A 24195-nucleotide genomic window follows, 5' to 3' on the forward strand; every position below is an offset into this window, starting at 1 on the left:
ATTATTTGCCTTCTCTTTCTCACAGTATTGGAGTTATATAACCATATAGTAAGAATGGATTGCATAATCTGGCAACTATACAAAATAAGGGGCTTTCACTTATATGTAGTAATCAAGCTTCTGGCTCTTCAAAAGAGCCTCTCCTGCCATCCTAAGTAACTGAGTAAATTCATAGCAGGAGAGGAGATTTTGCAGAAAATCAAGCCCCAGTTGTTTGGGTCTTTAAAGTTCAACACCAGTAGGCACTTGGCAGCCAGTGCAAATCTGACAGTACAGATCTGCCCTAATCTTTCTTAGAAATTTGTGATATTTGAAAGTCTCTGAAATATGTACAATGGAGGAATGGTTGATGAAGATGACAGAATTTGCAGAGATGGCAAAATTGATTTGTTTGATTAGGGAAAAGACTAATTACATTTGTTAGTGACTGGAAATCCTTTATGGACTTTTTGCTGAAAACAAAAAAAAAAAATGAACTTGTGATTTACCAACTTGATGATTAGAAACAGGACATCTGGAAACAAGGGAGCCACGATGTAAACTTAAGATAAAATATAAATGCATTTATTACTGCTATAAAGAAGATCAGAAGCTGCTCTTTATATCTTTTTTCTTTTCTTTTTCTTTCTTCTCTTTCTTTTTTCTTTCTTTCTTATTCAGTTGTCCCTTTTTTTACTTTCCCTTTTTTTAAATTTATATTTTTCTATAAAACAATTTCTTCAATAAAAATTAATTTTAAAAAAGGAAATTTGTTATATTTAACTATTGCTTTGATTTCTTTTAAATATCTGGAATAGTTATACCAAGGAAGTTTTCTTCTCTGGATAAATATAAATATATCTTTTTCAAAGTTCAAAAATTCACATAAATAGATGATTAAAATACCATTGAGTTTATGTGGAAAGATAAATGTTGTAAAAATGAATAATATTTCAAGATGGATATATAGATAATCCTATGTTAATAGCTTTATGTTATTTCAAGCAGATTGATAAGATATTAAGAATTTTTTAATAGGAAGGACAAACCCCTAGATTTTCTTTATCTAAATTAAAGCTATCATATGATGGTGGGGTAACTTTCTAGCCTTCAGTTTAATTATTGGGTATATATTTTTATTTCATTTTCTTTCTCCAGTCCAGGAGTCAAGTCAGAAAATCATTGTGGGCATTGTTACCATGTGACCCCTTTCATATGGCTTGGCTCTATTTTTAGCCATGGCGCCATTGCATTTTCTTGCACTGAAGCCTGCAAGGCATATTTGAAGATACAGTGGTACCTCTACTTACGAACTTAATCCGTTCCGTGACTCTGATCGCAAGTCGGGTTGATCGCAAGTCGAAGTAAATTTTCCCATAAGGTTCAATGTAATTACCGTTAATCCATTCCGGCGTCCGCGGACCACGCGTCAGGGGCAGAAAAACAGCCGCTGACCACGCGGCAGGACAGAAAAAATGGCTGCGGACCACGTGTTAGGGGCGGAAAAACAACCGCACACCACGTGGAACGGGCAGAAAAATGGCCACGGACCACGTGGAACAGGCGGAAAATGGCCGTGGACCACGTGGAACGGGCGGAAAAATGGCCGCGGACCACGTGGAACGGGCGGAAAATGGCCGCGGACCACATGGAACAGGCGGAAAATGGCTCGTAAGTCGAGGCGAGTTTGTAAGTAGAGGTAAATTTTTGGGGCTGGAGCTGATCGTATCTCGAGAATTTCGTAAGTAGGGGCGTTCGTAAGTAGAGGTACCACTGTATTGGGATGGAAGTGTAATTTCAATCCTTATCCACATGATAAATTTACCCTCTGGCATAGCCCTACCTTTTGGGGCAGTGGGGAATGAAGTCATGAGAAACTAGAGATATTGATACTGTGGATTAGCTTATTGCCAATCAAATTGTTAACCACATTTGGGTTATTGCAAGAAAAATTTGGAATGCCTAAAATTGTGAAATAGTATATTTTGTTAAAAGTTTTCTTGATTTCACAGTTTGGCCCAAATGCAGTGACTAAAACTCCTGAGTAAATATCAATATTGGAATTATTTTGAAGAATTCTAAGTCTACAGTATTTTTATAAACAATTAAGGGATATCACTAAGCTGGATATTAGTTATTTGCAAGAACTCTGAAATAAATAGTTGGAATAACCCATATTAACAAATCAATTGCTAAGGGTCAGTAATAATTATAATTTTGTAATTATTTAATAATTAATTGAGACTTAATAAAAAAAATCATTGATATGTTTCTTATAGTCTTAAGACTGAACAAAGATGATTCAGCAAAAGATTCTTCTTTATGTTTACTGGACACCTTTTCAATCTTTGAAAGGGATTGGCTAACAACCACATTATGTTGCAAAGCGTAAAATAGATGAGATGCTGATCATATTATTTGGGATTGTGCTACTACAGTTTCATTTTTCTTTAATATCTTTAGGTTTGTTAATGTGGTGTTAAAAAGAGCAATATAGTTTAAAGATGTAAATATACATTTTAATTCTATAGCCAAGAAACTGGTACTTAATATAAGAAGAATTATAGATTTATCGGGTATGGTCAGTAACAAAATAGATTATACTCCAAAGTTAAAAAGACAGTGCAACCCCAGATTTACAATCATGGATCACCAGTATGTGTTCACTTTCTATTTATGAGCTGGCTATCATATTTATTAAGAAAGACTGATAAATATTACGGTTAAGGTTTACTAATGTGTTTAAAAATTAGATTGGATTATTTTCTATCTGTAATATAAAATGTTCTTGTTTCCTTTTTCACTTTTTCCTCTTTTCTTTTTTGTCTTTTTTCCCTCATGGTATATTAAAGGAATAAATATAAACTTTAAAAATAGTACTAATGTCAAGTATTGCAGTGGAAAATTATCAGTCCTATATTCTTTATTACTTTTTTCTGTAGTGTAAATTATTTACTGCAAAAGTATTCAAATGAAGCTAATAGTTTCTTATGAAGCTTTTGTAATATGTTATATGTATATCAAAAAGCAAAGCTGTATGAAGTATTTTAAAAATTATACCATTGGTACTATTTTAAAAGAAAGGAATATATACTACTTTTCTTAATAGTTTCCTCTATCAAATCTTAAAATGCTAACTTAGTTCACATATTATTTCTGGAGGGGATGTATCCTAGAAATATATCACAAAGGCATTAGCAAAGTTGTCTTTAACTGAGTAATCTATAGCCTTTAATGTTTGCATGTGGATTAAAAAAAACTGATTTTGCATTGTATGATAATTAGGCTAGTGTGATCTTTGTACTTTTCATGGTTACATAAGCAATCGTTTCAGAAAAGATGATCATCAAAATAAAATGTTTCTGCTACTAAGAAAAACAGACCTAATAAACAATTTCATTTACACTACAAATTATGGAAAAATAAACCTCTTAGGAGTATTGTACAGGTTAAAATATAATTATTTCTCAAAAAGAAAAAGTCAAGATAATTGGTTTTAAACCTATCTACATTTGTTTATTAAAATATATCTGTGTAGTGTTGTGTGATAATGAACCTTGTGTCTTATTTCAGAGAGATTCCCCCTCTACATCCAGACAGTCCCCAGCTAATGGCCATAGCAGCATTAACAATTCTGTTTCGGTAAGACCTCCAGTTCCAGACAGAGAGTATTACAATCTTGTTGGTACTCATCTACCATTCTTTTTATATGTTCAGTGGAAATTTGTGTTCTATTAATAAAATGAAGAATATTTAGAATTCCCCATTTTTTCTCATTCAAGGGTTTATTCAGTAATATGATATTCTCATCAAAATCCCTTTAATGAGTTGCATTCAACCATAATGTAAACATTCAAATCATTTTGAAATATGCTTCTCATTATTCTCATCCTGATTAGCTCAAAGCTAAGCAAAAAGAATAATTTCCATTTTGAACTTTGAAGTTGTGTTTTTAAGGAAAACATTTGTAAAGCAGATATGTCAAGCTTTCAAGACCTAGGCATCATCATCATTATTACTATTGTTATTATTATTATTAAAGTTCTCTAGATTACAACATTGGTTTCCGCTATCTGAGTTAACGAATTGGTGTGTCCCCTGCTATTGTGGTACGTGCACATATTTTGTGAAATATGAGCCTTGCTTGGATATGAAAAGCAAAAGAAACTGTTTTTAAACTGCATTTATAAGCCAAGCTATTAACATCACATCTTTAACACAAAGTGTTACTCTTTTTACCATATGTTCAGGCAAAAAGATATTAGTAAACATTGTTGATATTGCTGCTGTTTGCTTTTTCTCTTTCTGTGAACACACATGGTAAAATGTTATAAAGTACCTGTAGAAAAATGTTGCTTCAGAAATATTCTTTGTATTTCGGCTGTCATCATTTGCTAAAAATTAACAAAAGGTATCAACTTCTGGAAATTATAAGCTGTTCAAAATGTTACAATTACATTTTGATAAAGAAACTAAGTAATTAAATACTAAAATAGATATATATTAGATATACATTTTAGTCATATTCTTTGTAAACTTATAAAGTACCATTAAAACAAGATTTTAAATAAATATATTAGCTTCAATTTGTAATTAAAGTGTTGGCTGATATGAATGCCCCATTAGGAATACAGTTTGAATGTTTAAATTGCCTTCCTTTGTTTAAGGAACTTTTGTGTTGAAGATGATGAATTCTTTATTAAAAGCACACTTTCTGTCTGCTTAAATTTTATCTGCTTCAGCTTGCTGCTAAACAATCTGGGTTTGACATTTTCCTTTATTAAACATTTCTGAAGATGATTATTGTTAATACCTGTAAAGTAGCTTTAACTTTAAAACTGTTACCTATTTTCAAATTAAAATGAAAAATTACTATTCCTGGGTTGGCTTTATTCTGCAGGACTTGCCATCAACAACACAACCAAAAGGACGACAGGTGAATAGCTATTCTCCGTGAAGGCTTTTATAACTTAGTTGCTTCATACCATTTTCTCCTTACCATCTCAGATTTGTTATTCCATTATGTGCTGATTCAGATTTTACATCCTTTTATCATTTTGTGTTTTACTCACATGGCTGATTCACACATATTATTTATCCTGTAGTAGTCCTGAAATTCTAACTTGTTTTTCCTTACTAACAGCTACTCTATTCACTTTCACATTGTCTGTCAACACCAGCATTATCTGATTTCATTTCATTTGATTTTATGATTTTGATTTGTCATGTAATTCCTATACATAAAATCCTATCCAAGAATCATGTATTGTGCATATTTTTGTCTTAATGAATACTGTAATATATGTTATATAATTGTCCCTTCCTAATAGCTGCATTGTCCTGATGAGAGCAGGATGGCTGTTCAAATAGATTCATAAACAATGGAGTCCGCCAGTGTAACATTTGATCAGGCTGAAAACGCTTATGACATATAATAAATGTATTAAATTTAAGTAATACATTAGCAAAATTTAAAAAGGCAGGAAAGCAGCCTCTTTTAAGTGGGAGAGTTGTGGGGAATGGCTATCTCTTTCTCTTTTGGCACTATTGCTGCTGAAAATTACTTTTTCATAAACACAGAGGTTGGGAAAAGACACTTTTGGTTCTTATCTCTTTCTTGCAGGATTAAAAGCAAATAGAGAGGCACATCCTGCTGCTTCCCTTTATTCAATATTGCACCCTCCATAGGAGTTTTTTTTTATTAGTTTTTTGTTTTAATGAAATAGAAGAAATCATCAGCTATTGTTATATGTATTTTTAACTCAGATACACACTTTATAGTAATAATGCAAAATTGCAATTTTAAAAAATAAGTGGAAATCAAAGCCCTTTATGTCAAGTGGTTGCTATGTACAGAATGGATTTTCTGTCTACCCCATCCTTCTCCAACTGAGGATTCCCATACCTCCCTAGAGCTTTCCACACATTTTCCAAACGATCTGGAATCAGAAGATCTGGAATTTAACTACAAACAGAAGGGCTGTTTGTAGTTAAAAAAAATAACAGCCTTAATATCTTCTTTATATTTGTACAATCAAAGGGCCTCTCTAGATTTCAGGTTTTCCTGGATATGTGAAAGAGAAATTAAATATGTTTTATGTATTTATTTAGTTATTAAAAGTCTCTTATAATGAAGGAGGCATGAGACAGTGACCAAAAAGAGGGATAGTATGAAAAGGTCAATCACAGCACAATATTTTCTACATCAAAATTAAATGATAACACTAAATGGATGATAGGTAAGAATTTATGAAAAACTGTTAATTTGGTTGTATCTGAAGAATACAAATCCACATATTTTTATCTGTAACTACCTTAATATAATTCTAGACCTTAGAGCAAATTAAGTTACAGAGATAAAATTGCTTTTTACCATAAAGAATATTATAGACTATAATAATATCAGAGTGTGTCATTTAAAACAAGCCAGTTTTCTTTCTTGTTTTAAATCATGACTTTGCATTTTATATGTAAGACAAATTCAGGTTTCTTTGAAAGTGCACTAAAACACTAATCCAGTTATGCAGAAAAAGCGAAGAATGTGAATCTGTCTCCTCAGATTTGTTAATTTAGAACAATAATCATTGTTCTAAAACATTTAATATGATGTGCAAACCAATTGTAATATTCCTTCATGGAATTAATTTGGTTCATACAATAGTAACAAAAATACGAAATGTTTGATATAGTATTACTAAGCAAAGTAAATGTACCTCAAAAATATACCAATGTACATGATTCCTTAGTGCATAAAGATTCATGTGGCATTTCAAGTACTTACAGCAAATCAAAGTACTGTAGTTTTGCTTTTGCCTTTTTCCCAGATGTTTTTTTTCAACTTCTAAGACTGATCTATAGCCATGGTAATTCCTAAATACCTCCAAATATTAATCAGAGCTGATCCTGCTTGGCTTTTTGAGATCACCCAAGGTCAGCTCAATGATATATATTAAAAAAATCATTTATTCTGAGAGATTACACAGTTGCCAAGTAGTACTGTGTATTGGTTTTGAGTTGGATTTTAAAAAATGTTATTAGTAACTGAATATGTATAGTTTAAAATGCGGCAAATATAAATCATCCCAAGGATGATGTTTCATAAAACTGAACCCAAGCATCTCTTATAATGATCAGTTGAAGATATACCCATAGTTTGTGTCTCTTTCTCTTACCAACTGAGATTAAGCAACAGTTGAGGGCCACTTCTTGCTAGCCAGGTGTCCTGCACGCAAACCCTGTTTTTCCAGATTCTTGTAATTCAGCATTTGCTGTCCCAGCATCAGATGACAATGGTGAAATAGGGAGCTGGATGTATTTGGCCAAAGCACCTGACTTGCTTGGAGTCATATTCTTGCAGCTCTGCACTTGCTATTTGCAAGCAAAAGATCAACCCTAATTGTTGATATGAATATAATATAGTATCAGTGCACAAATTATTTTACAATCCTTTAATTGTGCTTTTTTCTATAATTCCTATAATTTACATTAATATTTCCTCATTTTTATAAATGAGGAACTGTGTGGTTTTGAATTTCTCTACTCATATTCAACATATTCCAAAAGACTGCAGTTAAATTGCTAATTTAAGCAATTTTGAGATCTTGGTTTAATAATGTGTGAAGTTGTCCATTCTGTTGAATTTAGTGTGAAAGTATGTGAGATTCATTAGTGCATGAATGGAAGTTAGCTTGGGCAACAGATCTCTCCCTCCACCTCTTTCCTTCTGCATCTCTCCCTGAAAGCTTCACCCAAATGATTGGGGAAACCTATCAAATACTGCAGGTCTTCATTATAGATCCATAGCTGGGGAAGCTTGGGGGGAGGGATTTTCCTGAAATGTGACAGAACGTTGGCTCTGACTTCAGGTACACCCGTACATCTCTCTAAGATAGTGTCCCAAATCTTCTGCAACTCTATTTGGAAAGGCTGCTTGTAAAAGAAAAAAAAAAACCTTAGTCTATATATGGAAGCTATTACAGATCAATTTTACATCTAAAATTCTAACATATTAACATTACAATTTCTGTCACTAACTCCTGCTTTTTAGATATATGTAAGAGCACAATTTGAATATGATCCAGCAAAGGATGATCTTATTCCCTGCAAGGAAGCTGGCATCAGATTTAGAGTTGGTGATATTATCCAGATTATTAGCAAAGATGATCACAACTGGTGGCAAGGTAAACTCGAGAATTCAAAAAATGGAACTGCGGGCCTCATTCCTTCTCCTGAGCTTCAGGAATGGTATGTTGTTTGGCAATTTATAAACACAGAAGTAGCTTTAATTTTTAAAAATTGAATTGGTTTGTGAATATTTTGTATTTTAAGCATTTGTGTTGTTAGTTGATAAAAAGAATGCTTGAATTAGGTAACTTGATTGGCTAGACTATCACTGAAAATACATACACATATTTGCCATGTAAGTTGTGTAAGGTAGTGTGAAGTATTGATTAGGTCAGTTGCTATAGAAATTTAGCTGGCAGCTTTCATAAGTACAAAATCACATTTGACTAGCCTCTATCAGCAGCCCCAAAAGAAGGAGGTATGGGTGGATACTTGAAAACTTCTGTGTAAGTACAGAAAAAAATGATTAGCCTTATCAGAACAATTGATTAGCCTTATCACCTAGAACAATAAGAAAGCAAGAAAAGTGATCCTGTTATTGAACCTTGTTCAGTTGACAAGGTTTTTTAATCTAATTTCTGCACATAATCCAAAATGGACATCAGATTAATTCTGGATAGAAAGGTGTACAGGTAGTCCTTACTTAATGATGGTAATTAGAACTGGCAACTCCATTGCTAAACAACATAGTATTAAAACATGACATCATGTGTTTGTGCCAACTTACAACAGCAGTTGCAGCAGTTCCAGTTGTGTCATTAGGTGAATCCCACACAGTCATTAGGTGCGACATCTTATGATCACCATTTACGACCTCCTGCCAGCTTCCCCATTGACTTTGCTTGTCAATGGTAATTTGGTCATAAGTCTCCTCATTCAGCACTATTGTAACTTTGAATGGTTGCTGAATGAGTGGTTGCTAAATGAGGACTACCTGTATATGACCTGGCAATTGCCATCTGCAGGTGCACTACTATCAGTTCAACTATTGCTTCCTCCTGAAACAGCATCAGTTTCATTTATGAATACACTGATGATACCATCCAATATCTCTCTTAATCCTCATGTGTTGGTGAAACTGTTATTTGTACTTTTTCCACTCATGTCTTAAGATATAATATAAAACAAGGTTAAAATGATACAAATAAATGTGGCAAGAGAATATTTCTCATAATTCTGCCTGGATGCTATCACAGTAAAGGCAGCCAGCTCAGAATGGTTGAAAAATGCTCCCGCCACCCCCACCCTCACCCTCAAGTTGATTTCCTAAGGCAGGTTATAATAGATTATAGATGGTTTAGAAAAGTGGTAAACTGTTGCAGACAACAGCCTATTTTCTATGCAAAGGGTTTCACTAGATGGCATTTGTTTCGTTGTCATCGCTATCATAACAATGGATTTCAAAGAAATCCTGTTGGTTTTAATTTGGCCTGAACTTTACACTTCTTATATTTTAGTTTCCTTTCTTACTACTTCAGAGTGCTTAGCAATATACTACATTGAGGAGTAGTGTCAATGAAGAAGGTATTTAGCTGCCACAATATTAATAGCTAAAGTAATTTTTAAAATGTTTTTCTATAAAGTGTTCTATCCATAGTGTAACCCGTACTGTCAATAGATCCTGTGGAGAAAGAAAAACCTAAATGATTATTTAGGTTTGCATTAAACTGTCTGCAACAAAATGTTGTTATTATTATTATTCACAATTAATAATGCCCCTACTATCTTGGCGATCTGAAATGAAGCCACTAAATCTAAAGAGGCAATAGACTGCCTTGTATGTTTATTTCTGTATTTTGTTTATATATTGTTTCTTTGAGAAGCTCAGTGTATATCCTACCATTTTTCTGAGGATTCAGTGTCTCCCCTCATTTTATCTCCACAACAATAATCTGAGATAAACTAGGCTGCCTCAATGAATTAGATAGTCAAATGGGTATCTTTGGTTAATGTTATACTACACTGATCTTACATAACGTCTAAGGTCATACCTATGATTTCAAAAAAACTGCATCATACAACTTAAATCACTCTGGATCTTGATTACATTTTGGTAGCTGTTGTCCTCATAACAGCTGGGAATTCCTGACCTGAGCCTATTAAAGATGGTCTCATGGTAACACAGTTGGTCATTTAGTCTGCAGCCAGGAAGTCCATTAGAACACTAATGGAAGTGATGAATATATACAAATACAATTATTTCCCTGGCCCCTAATTTAGGAAAGTATCCACTGGTTATTTATAAGAGGCAAACCTGCCTGCCTTATAGATATTTTTCCTGAATTCAAACTGTACCTGTTGATAATTTAGTTGAAGAGGTCTTATAATTGAAGCTTAATTGATACCTTGTCCTTATATTGACAGAATATGTGTATGAATATTGTCACAGGAGTTTTCTCTTTGTTATCTATAAGTTTTTGTCCAAGACAGCAGAAATTTTGAGAACTAGACAACATTCCACTACGACCTGTCCTCTTTGAGGAGTAAAAAGCAGGAACTATTACAGTGCTGTTGCTATCCTACAAAGTCCTTACTGCTGCAGCTAACATTATAGTCTCCAGAGTGGCTGCTGCACAAGTAAAGAAGGGCTTTGTACTTTAGAATACTCGTTTAAGATTTCTTGAAAATATTTTAATCTGTCTACCAGTAAAAAAGGGGAGGGGATATTATTTTCTGAATTAATATTAAAATAGGTCACCTTTAATGTACAGCTGATAGTTGTTTCCTGTTTACTTGCAAGGCGAGTAGCTTGTATTGCTATGGAGAAGACTAAACAAGAGCAGCAGGCAAGCTGTACTTGGTTTGGAAAGAAAAAGAAGCAGTACAAAGACAAATATTTAGCAAAGCACAATGCAGGTGAGAAAAATACAAATCTATTTACAATTTACTTAAAATTGCTGCACTGTTAGCTTTTTAAACATTAATGTTAATTTCCCAGTGACACATTTAGTTAGAAAAAAATCCACGTGTTCAAATGCAGGAGTTAGCAGTAAAAGGAAATGTAGCTATTAGCCAGATTTAGTTAGTTATATACATGTGCCTCTGGGGCAAAACCTATATTTTGGAAAAAAAGAGATACTAGGCAACCTAAGATTTTGTGGATGAATATGTTTGCAAGTTGAATATGTGTTTCTAGTAATTATTAATCATTGTGCTGATGAATTAAACATATTATTAATTTTACTATTTTATTTAATTCCTTGAAAGTTTAAGCATACTCTGGATTCCATTAAAATGCAGATGTAACTGTACATTTCTTAAAAATTTATATATCAAATTTGTCACTGCCCACCTCGTTAAAAAATGACTCTGGGTGGTTTACAAAGCAGTTAAAATCAATTAAAAATACAATATAAAATTGTCCTGAATAAATAGAAAATAAATATAATCCAAGAATAGATGTTAAATTGGCAGTAACTTGGGGAGTGTCATCAAGGCGCCAGCCACCCCCAGGATTGGGTAAGATTCTTGTCACTCCACACAAGCTGGCAGAGCCAGGTCCTTAATCCTTTCTGGAAACCCAGGAGGATAGGGGCCTGCCACACCTCTGGGGGGAGGATACATATTTTAAACCTGTTCTGTGTTATTTGGTTTTGGATTATTTTAAATTAATAAATCAAGAAATGACAACCACGTTAGACAATACTTCTTTTGAAGTTTACTTCTGTAAATAAAGTATAATATTCTACTAAAGGAAATGTGTAACTGGACATTTAATAATACTACTTGTATATGCTGAATGTCCTTAATTTTATTTCCAACTTTAACATGTCTATTATTTTTTTCTTTCCTTTGTTATTTGCAGTTTTTTTTCCCAGAATATGAGTAGTTTCTTATTTTTAAGAAGATGAGATAACAAATACAGAAGGAAAGATGGATTCATTTGTTTCTGGGAGGGAAGGAATTATCAGAAATGTTTACTCTCTGAATGTTCTAAATTTCACACAAGAAACATAAGCTTTTGAGATTTCTAATTTTCTTTATCAGACAAAAAGTCATGAGCCTGCATGGTAAGAATCTACATGAAAAGTGGAAGGGATCAGCAGACTTACAAATATATTTCATCTAAATTCTATCCATGAACACTTTATCACTTTAAAATCAGATCAGGGTTTTTTTCACTTTTCCTTTTTGTCTGATGAAGAGAACTGGACATGTCAAACGTTTACAAATTTTGTTACCTTGTTTTGGCAAAGGACTTGAAAATTTGGAAAACAAAAACTCAGGAATTTGTTCCACAAGAATAATACTACTTACATTTATTTATGTTAGAAAAGCTGTAATTTTTGTCAGAGTTCTATTGAAAAATATGTTCTAGAATGTAAGCATGGTAAGCAATGTAAACCCTTTTCCTTGCTTACCCATCTTTGCTTCAATTAGTTTCCCATTTTATTTTATGATGTTGTATGCCTAGTTGAGAATGTTGTATTTTTAACATTAATACTGCTGGGAGAATACTGGTTCCATAAAAATATATTACATATAAATAGAATGCAGTCAACAGTTTAGCAAATTATTGTGGAAGAGATGTACCCTTATTTCTGAGATTTTAATTCTTCTTCATTCCAACTTAACTCTCAACTTCTATTTGTATTCAACTAGTGTAGAACCTGCAATAATTTTGTACAGTAACCTATTTGGATTTATTAGCTACAAATTTAAAATACATCATTAAAAAACCACGTCTGGACTTTCATAGGTAGAGTCATCCACAAAAACATACCAACCCTTCTGATGTTCTTCATTCTTGTCACCTGTTTGTCCAGTGTCCCATCCAGATCAGAAATTATTAGCTAAAGAATGGTAACTTCTGCAAAGATAAAGACCAGCAGCTGCTATCAAGTTACTCACCTGTAAAGAGATAATTAATAGCAGTGGTAGAGTGGGAACATCTTGCCTAGGCCTCCCTACCAAAAAAAAAAAAAAAAAGCCTTTTTAAAGCAACATTTTGAATCAATAATAATATTCCTTACCTCTGCCATTCTTCCTCATATGTATTTCACCATGCTATGGCCTTTCCCACCTTTTTAATCTGCTTTTATTGTGAACCACTCCTTATTCCAAGATGCATTTCTTAGAAACAGCCCAACAACTCATCTGCATTCTTCCCAGGACTACGTTAATTCCTTTCTTAGGATTTTTGTTTCATGTATTTTTCCTTAAGGATCTTCTTGTAGGGTTAAAGCAATTCAGATAATCAAAAAATCTTTCTTTTTCCAACCATTTAATGTTAGGGTAGCTTAACCAACCTATGCTAAAAACCTCACCAGCATGATGGATTAACAGTGCATTTGCAGTACAGAACACTCTCATTATTTATTTAAGAATTTTTATAATCTACCCCTATCACAAAGGACTCTGGGGTACATGCAAATGTAAAAACAGAATCATCAAATAAAAATATAAATTTCCAAATAAGTTCCCATATGAAATGCCATTACTCAGTCAGATGGGGCCAAAAACATGCTGAAATGATCTGGCTTTAAATTGCTTCTGAATAGCTGAAGAAGATGGGGCTTCACATTCCTCCTGGGGGAAGAGTCTTCCAAAGGGTGGGAGCTGCTGCAAAGAAGGCCTGCTGTCAAATTCACTCCTATGTTCTTCTCTCAGGGGGTATTCTCAGCGGGTCCTCTCTCGAAGGCAGGACCAGGAGGGCAGATTCTTTACTGGCAAGGGATTACATGATATATCCCAGTGCCATATTGTAAAAAGCTTTAAAGATAATAACTTTAAAGATAATAACTTTGAATTGGTCCCAAAGGTTGCTGGTAACCAATTTTTAAAAGTTTGTATTCAGTCCTAACTATTGGCAACTTTCATTTGCTATAGACACTATTAAAAGAAAAGAAAAGAAAAGAAAAACCTATTTAATATCTCATATTAAATAAAAATATCAAAATTGTCTATACCTCAGTGTACCATTTGTTACAACTAGTTAACATTATACTGTGCTGATTAGTCAAGACAATTGTAGGTGATATAATTCAAATATTCATATGCCTTGTATAACTTTTCATCCAATTTCAGAAATGTAATTATTCCTATTTTACTCTGCATTCCAAACAAGATTGCTAATCCCCTAATCTCTATATTGTATCCTTTATAACCAATTTTAGCCTATTATTATTTTATTTTATTTTAGGCTATTATTCTGTGTTATAAACAATTTATACAAATGAAATTATCATTAAAATTAATCCTGAACACTTTTTTAACCAAACTGTATCACTAACATCTTTCTAAAAACTGATGGTGATGATTTTATCCTATTTTCTTCATTCCACAAGGAGGACCCCAGGATAACACACATCAAAACAATGAACAACATAAACAACATTTTTGTTAGCCTCTTTAAGGAGTTTATGATATTATTTCTATATGTTACAAATAATATCTTCCTACACAGACTAGACAGGAGTGATGAATTTATAGATGGACTTGTCCCAAACTTTCTATAAGTCGCAAGGTGTGTGTTGAATATAAGACAACGCAGTAAGGCAAATACATGGTAAATTTGGGTGGGAATTGTCATTTTGTGTGTATGTGTGAAAAATCATTAAAACATAGAATGTATTACTACCACAATACTGGCCGTCTTCTTGAATAACAGCCATGGTAGTTTTTTTATAATGATTTGTTGAACAACTACAAACAACCTAGGGTCAGTTTTGCAAGGGAGTAGACCATTCATGAGTTGTTTAACCAAATCATAACTAGTTTGTTTTTTTTTAACTTTTCATTATTGTTGCTTCTGCTATTGCTCTTGCCTTGTACCTCTATGGCACAACTCAAGGAATATGTCTCCATTTGCACATGATACCATATTACAGCCATATTACAGCCAATAAGAAGCCACAGTGTTAAATTTGTTTACTGCCCACCAAGCAAACCTTGGTTTGTTTATTGACCATTTGCATTATGGCTTAATGGATCCAGCCCTGGATACAATAAATACAATTTACAGAATACAATATCCTATTGTTATAATGTTATATTTTCTTAATATCTGCCAGGAAATTGAGATGTACATTAAGATGTAAAATAAAGTTTGCTTCTCTTTTACCACTAGCATAAAGCAAAATAAGCAGTGTCTGTATGAGCTGTGAAAATCCACTTGCAACTGAGTTCTAAGCATGTTTACTCTCATCAAGGTTAATGGTACTTTCTAGTAATTTGCTTAGAGTTAGAATTGTTATATATTTTAATGAAAAAAGTACCCTAATCTATTCCAGAAGGGACTAAAAAGTGCATTAACTGTGAAATGTAAGACCAGGTAGTGTGCAGTAATCTTAAATATTTTAAATATTCAAATAAATATATTGCCATAAAAATGCATCTTCTTGCATAAGATACTATTTGTTAATAAGGCCTATTGATTTTTGCATCATGAGTAAATGAAGAATGAATTAAGTATACATTTTATTTTCTCAGTGAAATCATGCAGATTTAATAGTGCTTCATCCACACAATATAATGCCTAAAGCTGTCATAGTATTTTAATCTGGGAAGAGGGCTTGATATTATGTGGATTTATAACAATTTATAAAATACAAACACACTGTATTTAGTTCTGCATATGCAATCTGAAACAATAGTGAATAAATTCATAACAAAAATAAAACCATTATAATCTGGTTCTCATGTTATGTTCTTCTCTACCACTTATACTGCAATGAGTAGTCCTGTCTCTTAACATGGTCTATCACCAGCCTGGATAGGGAGAAACTGGCTGCGATTCAACCCTAGCAAGATGGAATGATTGTGGATTTTTGGCCCCAGGGTCAAGAGATCTGACATCTCTGACTCTGGACAAGGTAACAGTCCCCCAGACAGAATTGGTGCACAATTTGGAGGTCCTCCTGGACTCATAGCTCCTGCCAAAAGAGCAGGTGGCAGCCATGGCCAGGAGGGCCTTTGCATAAAGTCATCTTGTGCACCAATTGGGCCCATTCCTGGACCATTCCTGGACCTTGCTCACAGCTACTCATGACTTAGTCACCTCCCAATTGGATTGCTGCAATGTGTTCTACATGGGGCTGCCCTTGAAGACCATGCAGAAGCTTCAACTGGTCCAGAATGCAGCAGCACACACAGCTCTGGATGCCTCACAGTTCACCCAAGTTACACCGCTATTGCATGAGTTGCGCTGGCTCCTAGTTGGTTTCCTGGTGCAATTCAAGGTCTTTATCACATTTAAAGCTTTACATGGCACAGAGCCAGGTTATTTGCAGAATCCCCTCTCCCCAGGAGTATCTTCCCATCCCAGTAGGTCAGATAGGGTGGGTATGCTCCAGGTCCCTCCCTTAAATGATGTCATCTCATGGAACCTTGGAGGCGCACCTTCTCTGTAGCTGCCACAGCCTTTTGGAATAGCCTCCCACCTGAGATTCAAGGGGCTCCTATCCTTTTAGCCTTCCAGAAGGCCATAAAAACCTGGCTCTTCCCCCAAGTATTGGGCTAGGATGGAGGTTGAGGCAGGAGGATGATAGTTTGGTTGATCTGGCACCTGGTAAGAAGGGTTGTTCTATTTTTACTCTGTTTTTATTGGTTGTTGTGAGCTGCCTAGGAATCACTATGTGGGTTAGACATTTATATAAGTTCTTTAAATAAATAAATCCCTACAATAATGTCTTAGGAAAGCAATGCATGATGGCAAAAACATTCCTGCTATCAGGAGATGAGCCTGCAGTAACACCTGAGGCAGTGGCATTTGCAGGCGGACTCAAAACGGGGGTAGAATGGCAAAAGCAGCATTATGGCATCACAATAGAAGGCCCACTTTTGTACATGCATCATGACTTTGTGGCATCAAAATAGAAGGCCCACTTCTTTTGTACGTGTATCATGACTTTGCACACATCTACGAACGGGCCACAACTTTTGTCATTCTGATGAAAATAGCAAAGTCGTGCTGCAGACACCCATGCTTGGAGCTCTGTGATTAACTACCAGAGTTTTAGACAGGGCGTTCATTTGAAGACTCGGGGGTTAACTTAAATTATTGCATTTAAAAAAGTAATTCACATCCTATTTTTCCTCCCTTTCAGTATTTAGTTTTTTTAAATTTTGTGATTCAGCTCACAAAAAAAAATTGAGGGGGGAAATAGAAGACAGGCTTGCTATTTTCTTAGTACTAATCGGTTTCTTAAAAATCTTCCACATAGATGAATGCTGATTTAAAAGATGTTTAAAATGTGTATATCATATCCTAATACAATGAAGTTTCATTTCTTCCATGTATTTAGACAGTAAAAAATAAAATATAATATTTCCTACTTCCTCTCAAATATCTGAGATTTCATTTTTTAAATTATTTTAGGAATCCTAGAAATCTTGCAAAAGTCTGCTTTTTAAACTATTGCTAAATTATACTATATATTACCTCAACATTATTTTTTTAATTATGAAGTAAATTTACATATTGCAGAATGTAGTAATACATTTTGTATCATTTTTCTGATGTTGCAACCTTAGCACAAGCATAAAATGTTTCCTTTAATGTCATTAAAAGCAATTTACAGAAGAGAACCAATTTTTTTAGAAACATGCTTATCATTTAAAGTAATTTATTTGCATTGTGTTTAGAATATTGCATGGTGAAGTTTATTTTGTGCATATGCTTTTTATTTTACTAATATATTATGAGCCATATTTCAATGACCCCTGTCCATTTTTCATGCTGTCTTAATCCCAATGGCCTCTGTGCATGTAAGTAACCTGTCAAGTGACAATGCCTTTTTATTTGCTTCTTACTGTTTCCCTTCAATAACTCCTTTTCTTTATTACCTAGAAGTGTAGAAATGTTTAAAAGTTCAGTTGGTAAATGTGTCCTTGTATTCCTCTAATATGTGTACATTTTTTAAATTCTGTCTAGAAACCTGAATTAATATTTATCTTGATTATTTGGTTATTAGAATGTTTTTTCTGCTTGTTTGTGTTGAAGCACTCTCACTATGAGTTATGCTTTTAAATATTTAGAGGTGGCCTTGAAAATACCACAAAATTAAAATTCCAACCAGTTTTTATCTACTATAATATATTCTACAAATTTGGTGAGCGTGGAAATACAACCTAGATTTTTCCTTAGGGAAATTATTAGGGCTTTATGTCATTACTAACTATATTAAGTAGAGTATTTTTTTAAATAGAAAATGAAAATGTAGTTAAATCTAATTTTACTTAAGAAAAATAACTTAGCTCAGAAAACTACAAGTTTATAGATGCTAATATTAATTTTTTTCACAGAATATCCAGATCCATCTTAGCAATAATAGCTGTTAATATTTATTTATTAACACATGTATGTTCCATTTTTACTGTCAAGAGAGACTCACACTATAATGGCTATATGATTTATGTTATAAATAGGAAGATTTCTAATAACTTAGATGTCCAATTTGCTATACCAGGAGATAGTAAAATATTCCACTAGTACACCAAATATATATCTTGGCAGAATTTCAGAGAGATATGCCTAATCAAATGTTTGGATGTCTGACTTCTTAATCTATATTAAATTTAAAACTGTATTGTAATAAATTAAAATAAGGCATGGTTGTATTTTTGGTACACTAACTCCTTCCCTCTTTCTCTTTTTGTCTTTTTGAAAGTACGCTTTTTTTTTTGGTAGAATTTTTAATAAAATATTCACTCTTACATTGACTTAAGATACTAAGACATGTTCTTATAATTGGCATAATTCTTTGGTTAATAATTATATTCTATTTAACTTATTATAATACAAAGAATAGTTCATTATGTGGCATAAGAAAGGGAAGGGTTTTTTTAAAATATGATTTACTAAACTATTGCAGTTGGCAATGCATTGAGATTCTCAAATAATTGACAATAGCATAAAGACAGTTGAGAAAATCTTTTCCAGGGTCATATTGTTTCTATTATTGTGGTGGCTTTATGGTTTGCAGTAAAGCCATTTTCTTTGTCCAAAATTTTATTCACTATCCAAATTCACAAGAGCATGCTAATATAAAATGTTAACTTCCTTGTGAAGACAACTCTATTCATAGTTACTCTAATAATTATATTTGGGAGAGTTTTTATAAGACCATACACATACATACACAGGCGCACATTACAATAAAACAATGTTATAAGGTAGACTTTAATTCATTTTTATAAGGTTAATAAAATATATTTAAATCTTTACTGTTCATTAAATAGATGTTCTCACATATCTATTAGTTTATCATTCCCTATAATAATTACTACTTACTTTTGGGAGTCTGAGAAATTTTCAGAAGTGCTAATACTTGCATTCTGCCTATTTGCATGGTCTCTCCCACAAATTCTTGAGCATGTAATTTGTAATATATTCTTGTAAAGTAAAATATTTAGTGAAATTGTAAGAAAAATCCTTTATTGAAATAGCTATAAATTTTTGTAACAAACACGATGTTTTTGAAACCATTTTGAAAAATATGATTCAGACATTTTTCCTCTATTTTTGTTTTTTCTTCCTGTTACAGTGTTTGATCAATTAGACCTTGTCACCTATGAAGAAGTGGTAAAATTGCCTGCATTCAAAAGGAAAACACTTGTTTTATTAGGTAACATTAATTTTGATCCTGTAGTAATGAATTATATATTATATTGTTAGATCTTTGTAGTAATATTCATAATTTCTTCATGTAGGAGCACATGGTGTTGGGAGAAGACATATTAAAAATACACTAATTACAAAACATCCAGACCGATTTGCATACCCTATTCCACGTAAGTAACAATTTTATAAGGCAGATAGTTGCTGGGCCCACTTCAAAAAGAATTCAGAAGATGTGCTTTGGAACACAGCTCAAGCACAGCACTCCTCTACCACTAATTGAAGCTGTCATGTCCTTTTTACCAGCCTGAAAAAAATGTGGCTATTTTAAGAGTTGTATTAGTTGACTCATTAAAGATGGCTGAATCTTGTTTACAAGCTGAAGCAGAATAGTAAAGAGGAGCTACAGTTATGTGTGTTCCAAAGCACTCCTTCAGAACTGTGTTCTGAATCATTTCTGAAGTGTGCATACCCTAATACTAAATACTTATCAATACTAATTAATTACAGTATAGCATTTATAAGATTAACTTATGAGCAAGTGTAGTACAACGGTTGAAGTATTGGGCTAGAAACAAGGAGACCCTCAACCATGGAAGTTCACTGGATGGCTTTGAGCCAGTTACTCTCTCTTAGCCTAACCTATCTCACAGGGTTATTGATGTGGGGAAAAATTAGGAATGTAGGCACTACGTAGGTCGCCTTGAGCTCCAGTACAAAAGGTGGGATATAGATGTAATAAATAAGTAACTTATATGAAATACTGGACCTTGCCATTAGCAATGGTGACTAATCCACTCTTCTCCCAGTTATGTGTTCTATAACCAACTCAATCCACCTACTCACGCCATTCCATTGGATCTGTGCTACAAACATAGTGCTTCTATATTCCAAAAGGCACATTTAGAATACTGCCTATATACTTCCTATGCACAGGAAGCAATTCCTAGATCATTACAATGCTGCAATTAGAAGTTGACCCTTACTGTATATTACACATCACTGTGCAACAAATGAGCAATACTAGAAGAGAGTACAGTACTACAGAACAGTGTGTCATATAAGTCATGCAAGTTACCATCCATGATAAATGAAAAGGCAAATTTCCTAGCTCTCAGCCCCCAGTGGAGAGTGTTAATCAAGTCAGTGAGAGACTAAGTCTCACAGTGTGGTGTACTGGTTAAAGTGTTGGACTGGACATGGGGGGAATCCATGTATGTATGTATGCATATATAAATTTGATCAAATTTAGAGGCCGTCCAACTCCAGACAGTTCTGGGAAGTTTACAATTAAATTAGGAAAAGATTGGAAAACCAAACATAAAGAACCATATACATCTGGGAAAAAAACATATAACAGAACAACTGACAGAGGCTCCAAGCGTGGGAGAACAACCAAGTCTTCATGTTCTAGTCCACCCTTAGCTCACTAGGTGACTTTAGTCACTCAATCTCATCCCAGCTTACCTCATAGGGTTGTTGTGAGGGAAAAAAATAGGTCTTGTACAGTGCTTAGATATAAGTGCGTAGCAAATGAGAATACTGCTACTACTAAGTCCATTTTGGTGACTATTGCCACTTGATATAAGTGTACACAAAGGGAAAAGACTTCTTTTTCTTTCAATCACATGGCCGATTTTTTTTTCATTTTATTGCTTTAAAGGCATAGCTAAAGTTTTAAAAGCTTATTCAAAAGGGACTTTTTGATTTTTCTTTTTTTTTTTCAGCCCATCCTCTTCCATGTGAGCATACATATAGGTTAGATTATTTGTTCATCAAGCCCATTATTTTAAAGTTTAACTGGCAACGCATATACTTAAAACCGGCATCTTCAATGTACAAGCTCTGACTGACCCAATAATACCAGTGTTGGTTTTTCTGTGAGGATGGCCTTCACAGTTTATAGCTGGAAATATAAGTTTACATTGTGCCATGTGAAAATATAGTAATAAAATCACTTTGATCTGCTTATCAAAGAACTCCCTGAAGAACTATAATGTGGATTTTTTTTTCTATTATACACAGTGTTGTATTCTGTGGTAACAAATATAATCCAGTCCTTTTCTCCCCTTCCTTTTTGAATATTACAAGGAAGCTAGCTGCCTGATTTTAATTATATAAAACTAATACTGTGATGTTCACCCAGTCACATCTGTTTAATTAATTAAAAAAATAAAACTAAGAACACCTGCAGAAGTAATTCCCATTGTATTCAATAGAACTTATGCCCAGATAGGGCATGCATAGGATTGCACCTAAAATTTATCTGTCCATCATATGAAGATAGAATATCACATACAGGTAGTCCTCACTTACCAACCACAATAGGATCGGCAACTCCATCACTAAGTGATGTAGTGGTAAAGCAAAACGCCTGACCATGCCAACTTATGATGTCAGTTCCAGCTGTGGTCATTAAGTGAATCACTCGTGATCATTAAGTGCAACGTCGGCTTCCCCGTTGACTTTGCTTGTTGGAAGCTGGCTGTGAAGGTCAGAAATGTTGATTTGGTCATAAGTCTCCTCACTGTAACTTTGAAAGGTTGCTGAACAAACCATTGGTAAGCGAGGACTACCTGTATTTGAGCTATTGTAGCAAATGTATGGTTGTATTGGTGCAGGTTGATGGTTCAGCCCCTATTGGATGGGCTTTTTGTATATGTGCCTGTCTTAGGGCCAGTTATGAATTCTTTTTTTTATTGTATTGTTCTTACTTGTTAATTGTAAGCTGCCCAGAGTCATTAGGAGTTCATTAGGGTGGCCAAAATGAATAAGTAATAATTATGCTCATAGGAAAAAAATCAATTTTTTTTCCATTTCTCTCAAGAATCTTTTTCAGAAGGGGTTCCTTCAAGAATAAAACATTATAGGAGTTTTAAGATTTACTTGTTTTCATTGGTTTGGACAAAAATTAAAATACAGAAATTAATAGTTGATAGTTTTTGCAAAAATTAATATCTAAACTGTTGTCTATAATTCATATACACACACACACACACACATACACACTATGTATTTCTGTAGTGTGGATGAATGTAAAACGAGTCTGGGTTTGTTGTACCTAACTTTTGTAATTATAGATACAACCAGGCCACCAAAGAAAGATGAAGAGAATGGAAAGAATTATTACTTTGTATCACATGACCAAATGATGCAGGACATTTCCAACAATGAATATTTGGAATACGGTAGCCATGAAGATGCAATGTATGGGACAAAACTGGAAACAATACGGAAGATCCACGAACAGGGATTAATTGCAATACTTGATGTAGAGCCTCAGGTAAATATAAAATTCATGTGCATATTTTGTCAGACACAGAAAATATTTCCCTGCATATCGGTTATGATGACAAAACCTTAGCCTACTATAAAGTGCTCTATTTCCAAGTGTCTTTGATGTGAAGAAAGACATCCTTTCTTTGCTTTGCCCATGTAAGAGGAGTCAGAAGATGGATGGGTCAATATGAACTAGAAGTAAGGACAAGAATATCTATGTTACTTTATATTAAAGTTTATACCATTCTATATTATACTCACTTAGGCCTTGAAGGTCCTGAGAACTGCAGAGTTTGCTCCTTTTGTTGTTTTTATTGCTGCACCTACAATTACCCCAGGCATTAATGAGGTAAGCCTTGTTACAGTGAAATATTAGTGCAACTGAATGTAATATAACAGAAATTGGGGAAATTTGAGAAGTCACATTCACTATTTTTCCTCTGTACATGTTTAGCATACGTCTGTTCACTTTTCTTTTTACAATGTAATTTGCATAAATATTTTTTTCTCTTCACCTGTCATACTTTATTTTAAATTTTACTTTGTTTTTCTGAGGCCATGTCTGTACCAGCTAATTTTTGTATAGTTTAACCAAACACACACATGAGGCTGTGAAAATGTAATCTCATCCAGTTTCTTATTACGGATTTTCCCTAGTTAGAAACCCACTCCCTGGTTTCTTTAGAAGAAAATATATCTTGAAAGGGATAGTAATAATTGCCTGACTGAATATACACAAAACAAATGTTATCTAGCTCCATAATCAGAACATTTTTTTCTTTAATTTAAAAAGAAAAAGTTGAACTGCCTCAAAATTTCAAACTGTCTTTTTATTTTGCACCAAAGCTAATAGTATTTACATAAATACGTTAATTCTACATATTTTAGTTTTATGTTTTCAAAATGAATACAAACTGCCAAACCCACAGTTACAAAGGAGAGAGAAAGCACCAATTCATTGAAAATGTGTCAATATGGAAACAAGGATGTATAAATAAATTAAAATGAAAGATTATAAGGAGGATTGCTGTTGCAGACATATCCTGCATGACTGCATTATTGTTGTTTTTTCATTTATTATCTTTGCTTTTCTTCTCATTTTTCTTACACTTGTACTGATTTTATCTAGCTGCCAAAATGGTGCAGAAAATTGCCTGTAAGTACCCGTTAGGAACCAGTATTGTGTACATTTTATTATTTTAATATTGTTTGAATAAAGATTTTCAATTAAATGTAACCTATATGCCACAGTT

The 24195-nt window shown here is 33.5% G+C and overlaps 1 protein-coding gene across 7 annotated transcripts in view; it reads left to right on the forward strand.

The window, feature by feature from the left end:
• CASK (calcium/calmodulin dependent serine protein kinase) overlaps positions 1-24195 on the forward strand; it is a 187921-nt gene that overhangs the window by 158778 nt on the left and 4948 nt on the right. For 4 of the 7 annotated variants that reach the window (XM_088144750.1, XM_088144746.1, XM_088144751.1 and 1 more), the window contains 8 exons: positions 3553-3621; positions 4880-4915; positions 8027-8223; positions 10844-10959; positions 19590-19670; positions 19756-19836; positions 22744-22946; positions 23208-23291. In XM_088144750.1, coding sequence (XP_088000876.1) covers positions 3553-3621; positions 4880-4915; positions 8027-8223; positions 10844-10959; positions 19590-19670; positions 19756-19836; positions 22744-22946; positions 23208-23291 — 867 coding nt within the window. The remainder of the gene's footprint in view (positions 1-3552; positions 3622-4879; positions 4916-8026; positions 8224-10843; positions 10960-19589; positions 19671-19755; positions 19837-22743; positions 22947-23207; positions 23292-24195) is intronic. The other 3 variants (XM_088144747.1, XM_088144748.1, XM_088144749.1) reach the window with 3 other exon arrangements.

The sequence above is a fragment of the Python bivittatus genome, unplaced genomic scaffold, assembly GCF_059951505.1.
Source record: "Python bivittatus isolate LINGU-HERP-01145 unplaced genomic scaffold, Pbiv_v1 ctg000350_np1212, whole genome shotgun sequence".
NCBI classification, from domain to species: domain Eukaryota; kingdom Metazoa; phylum Chordata; class Lepidosauria; order Squamata; family Pythonidae; genus Python; species Python bivittatus.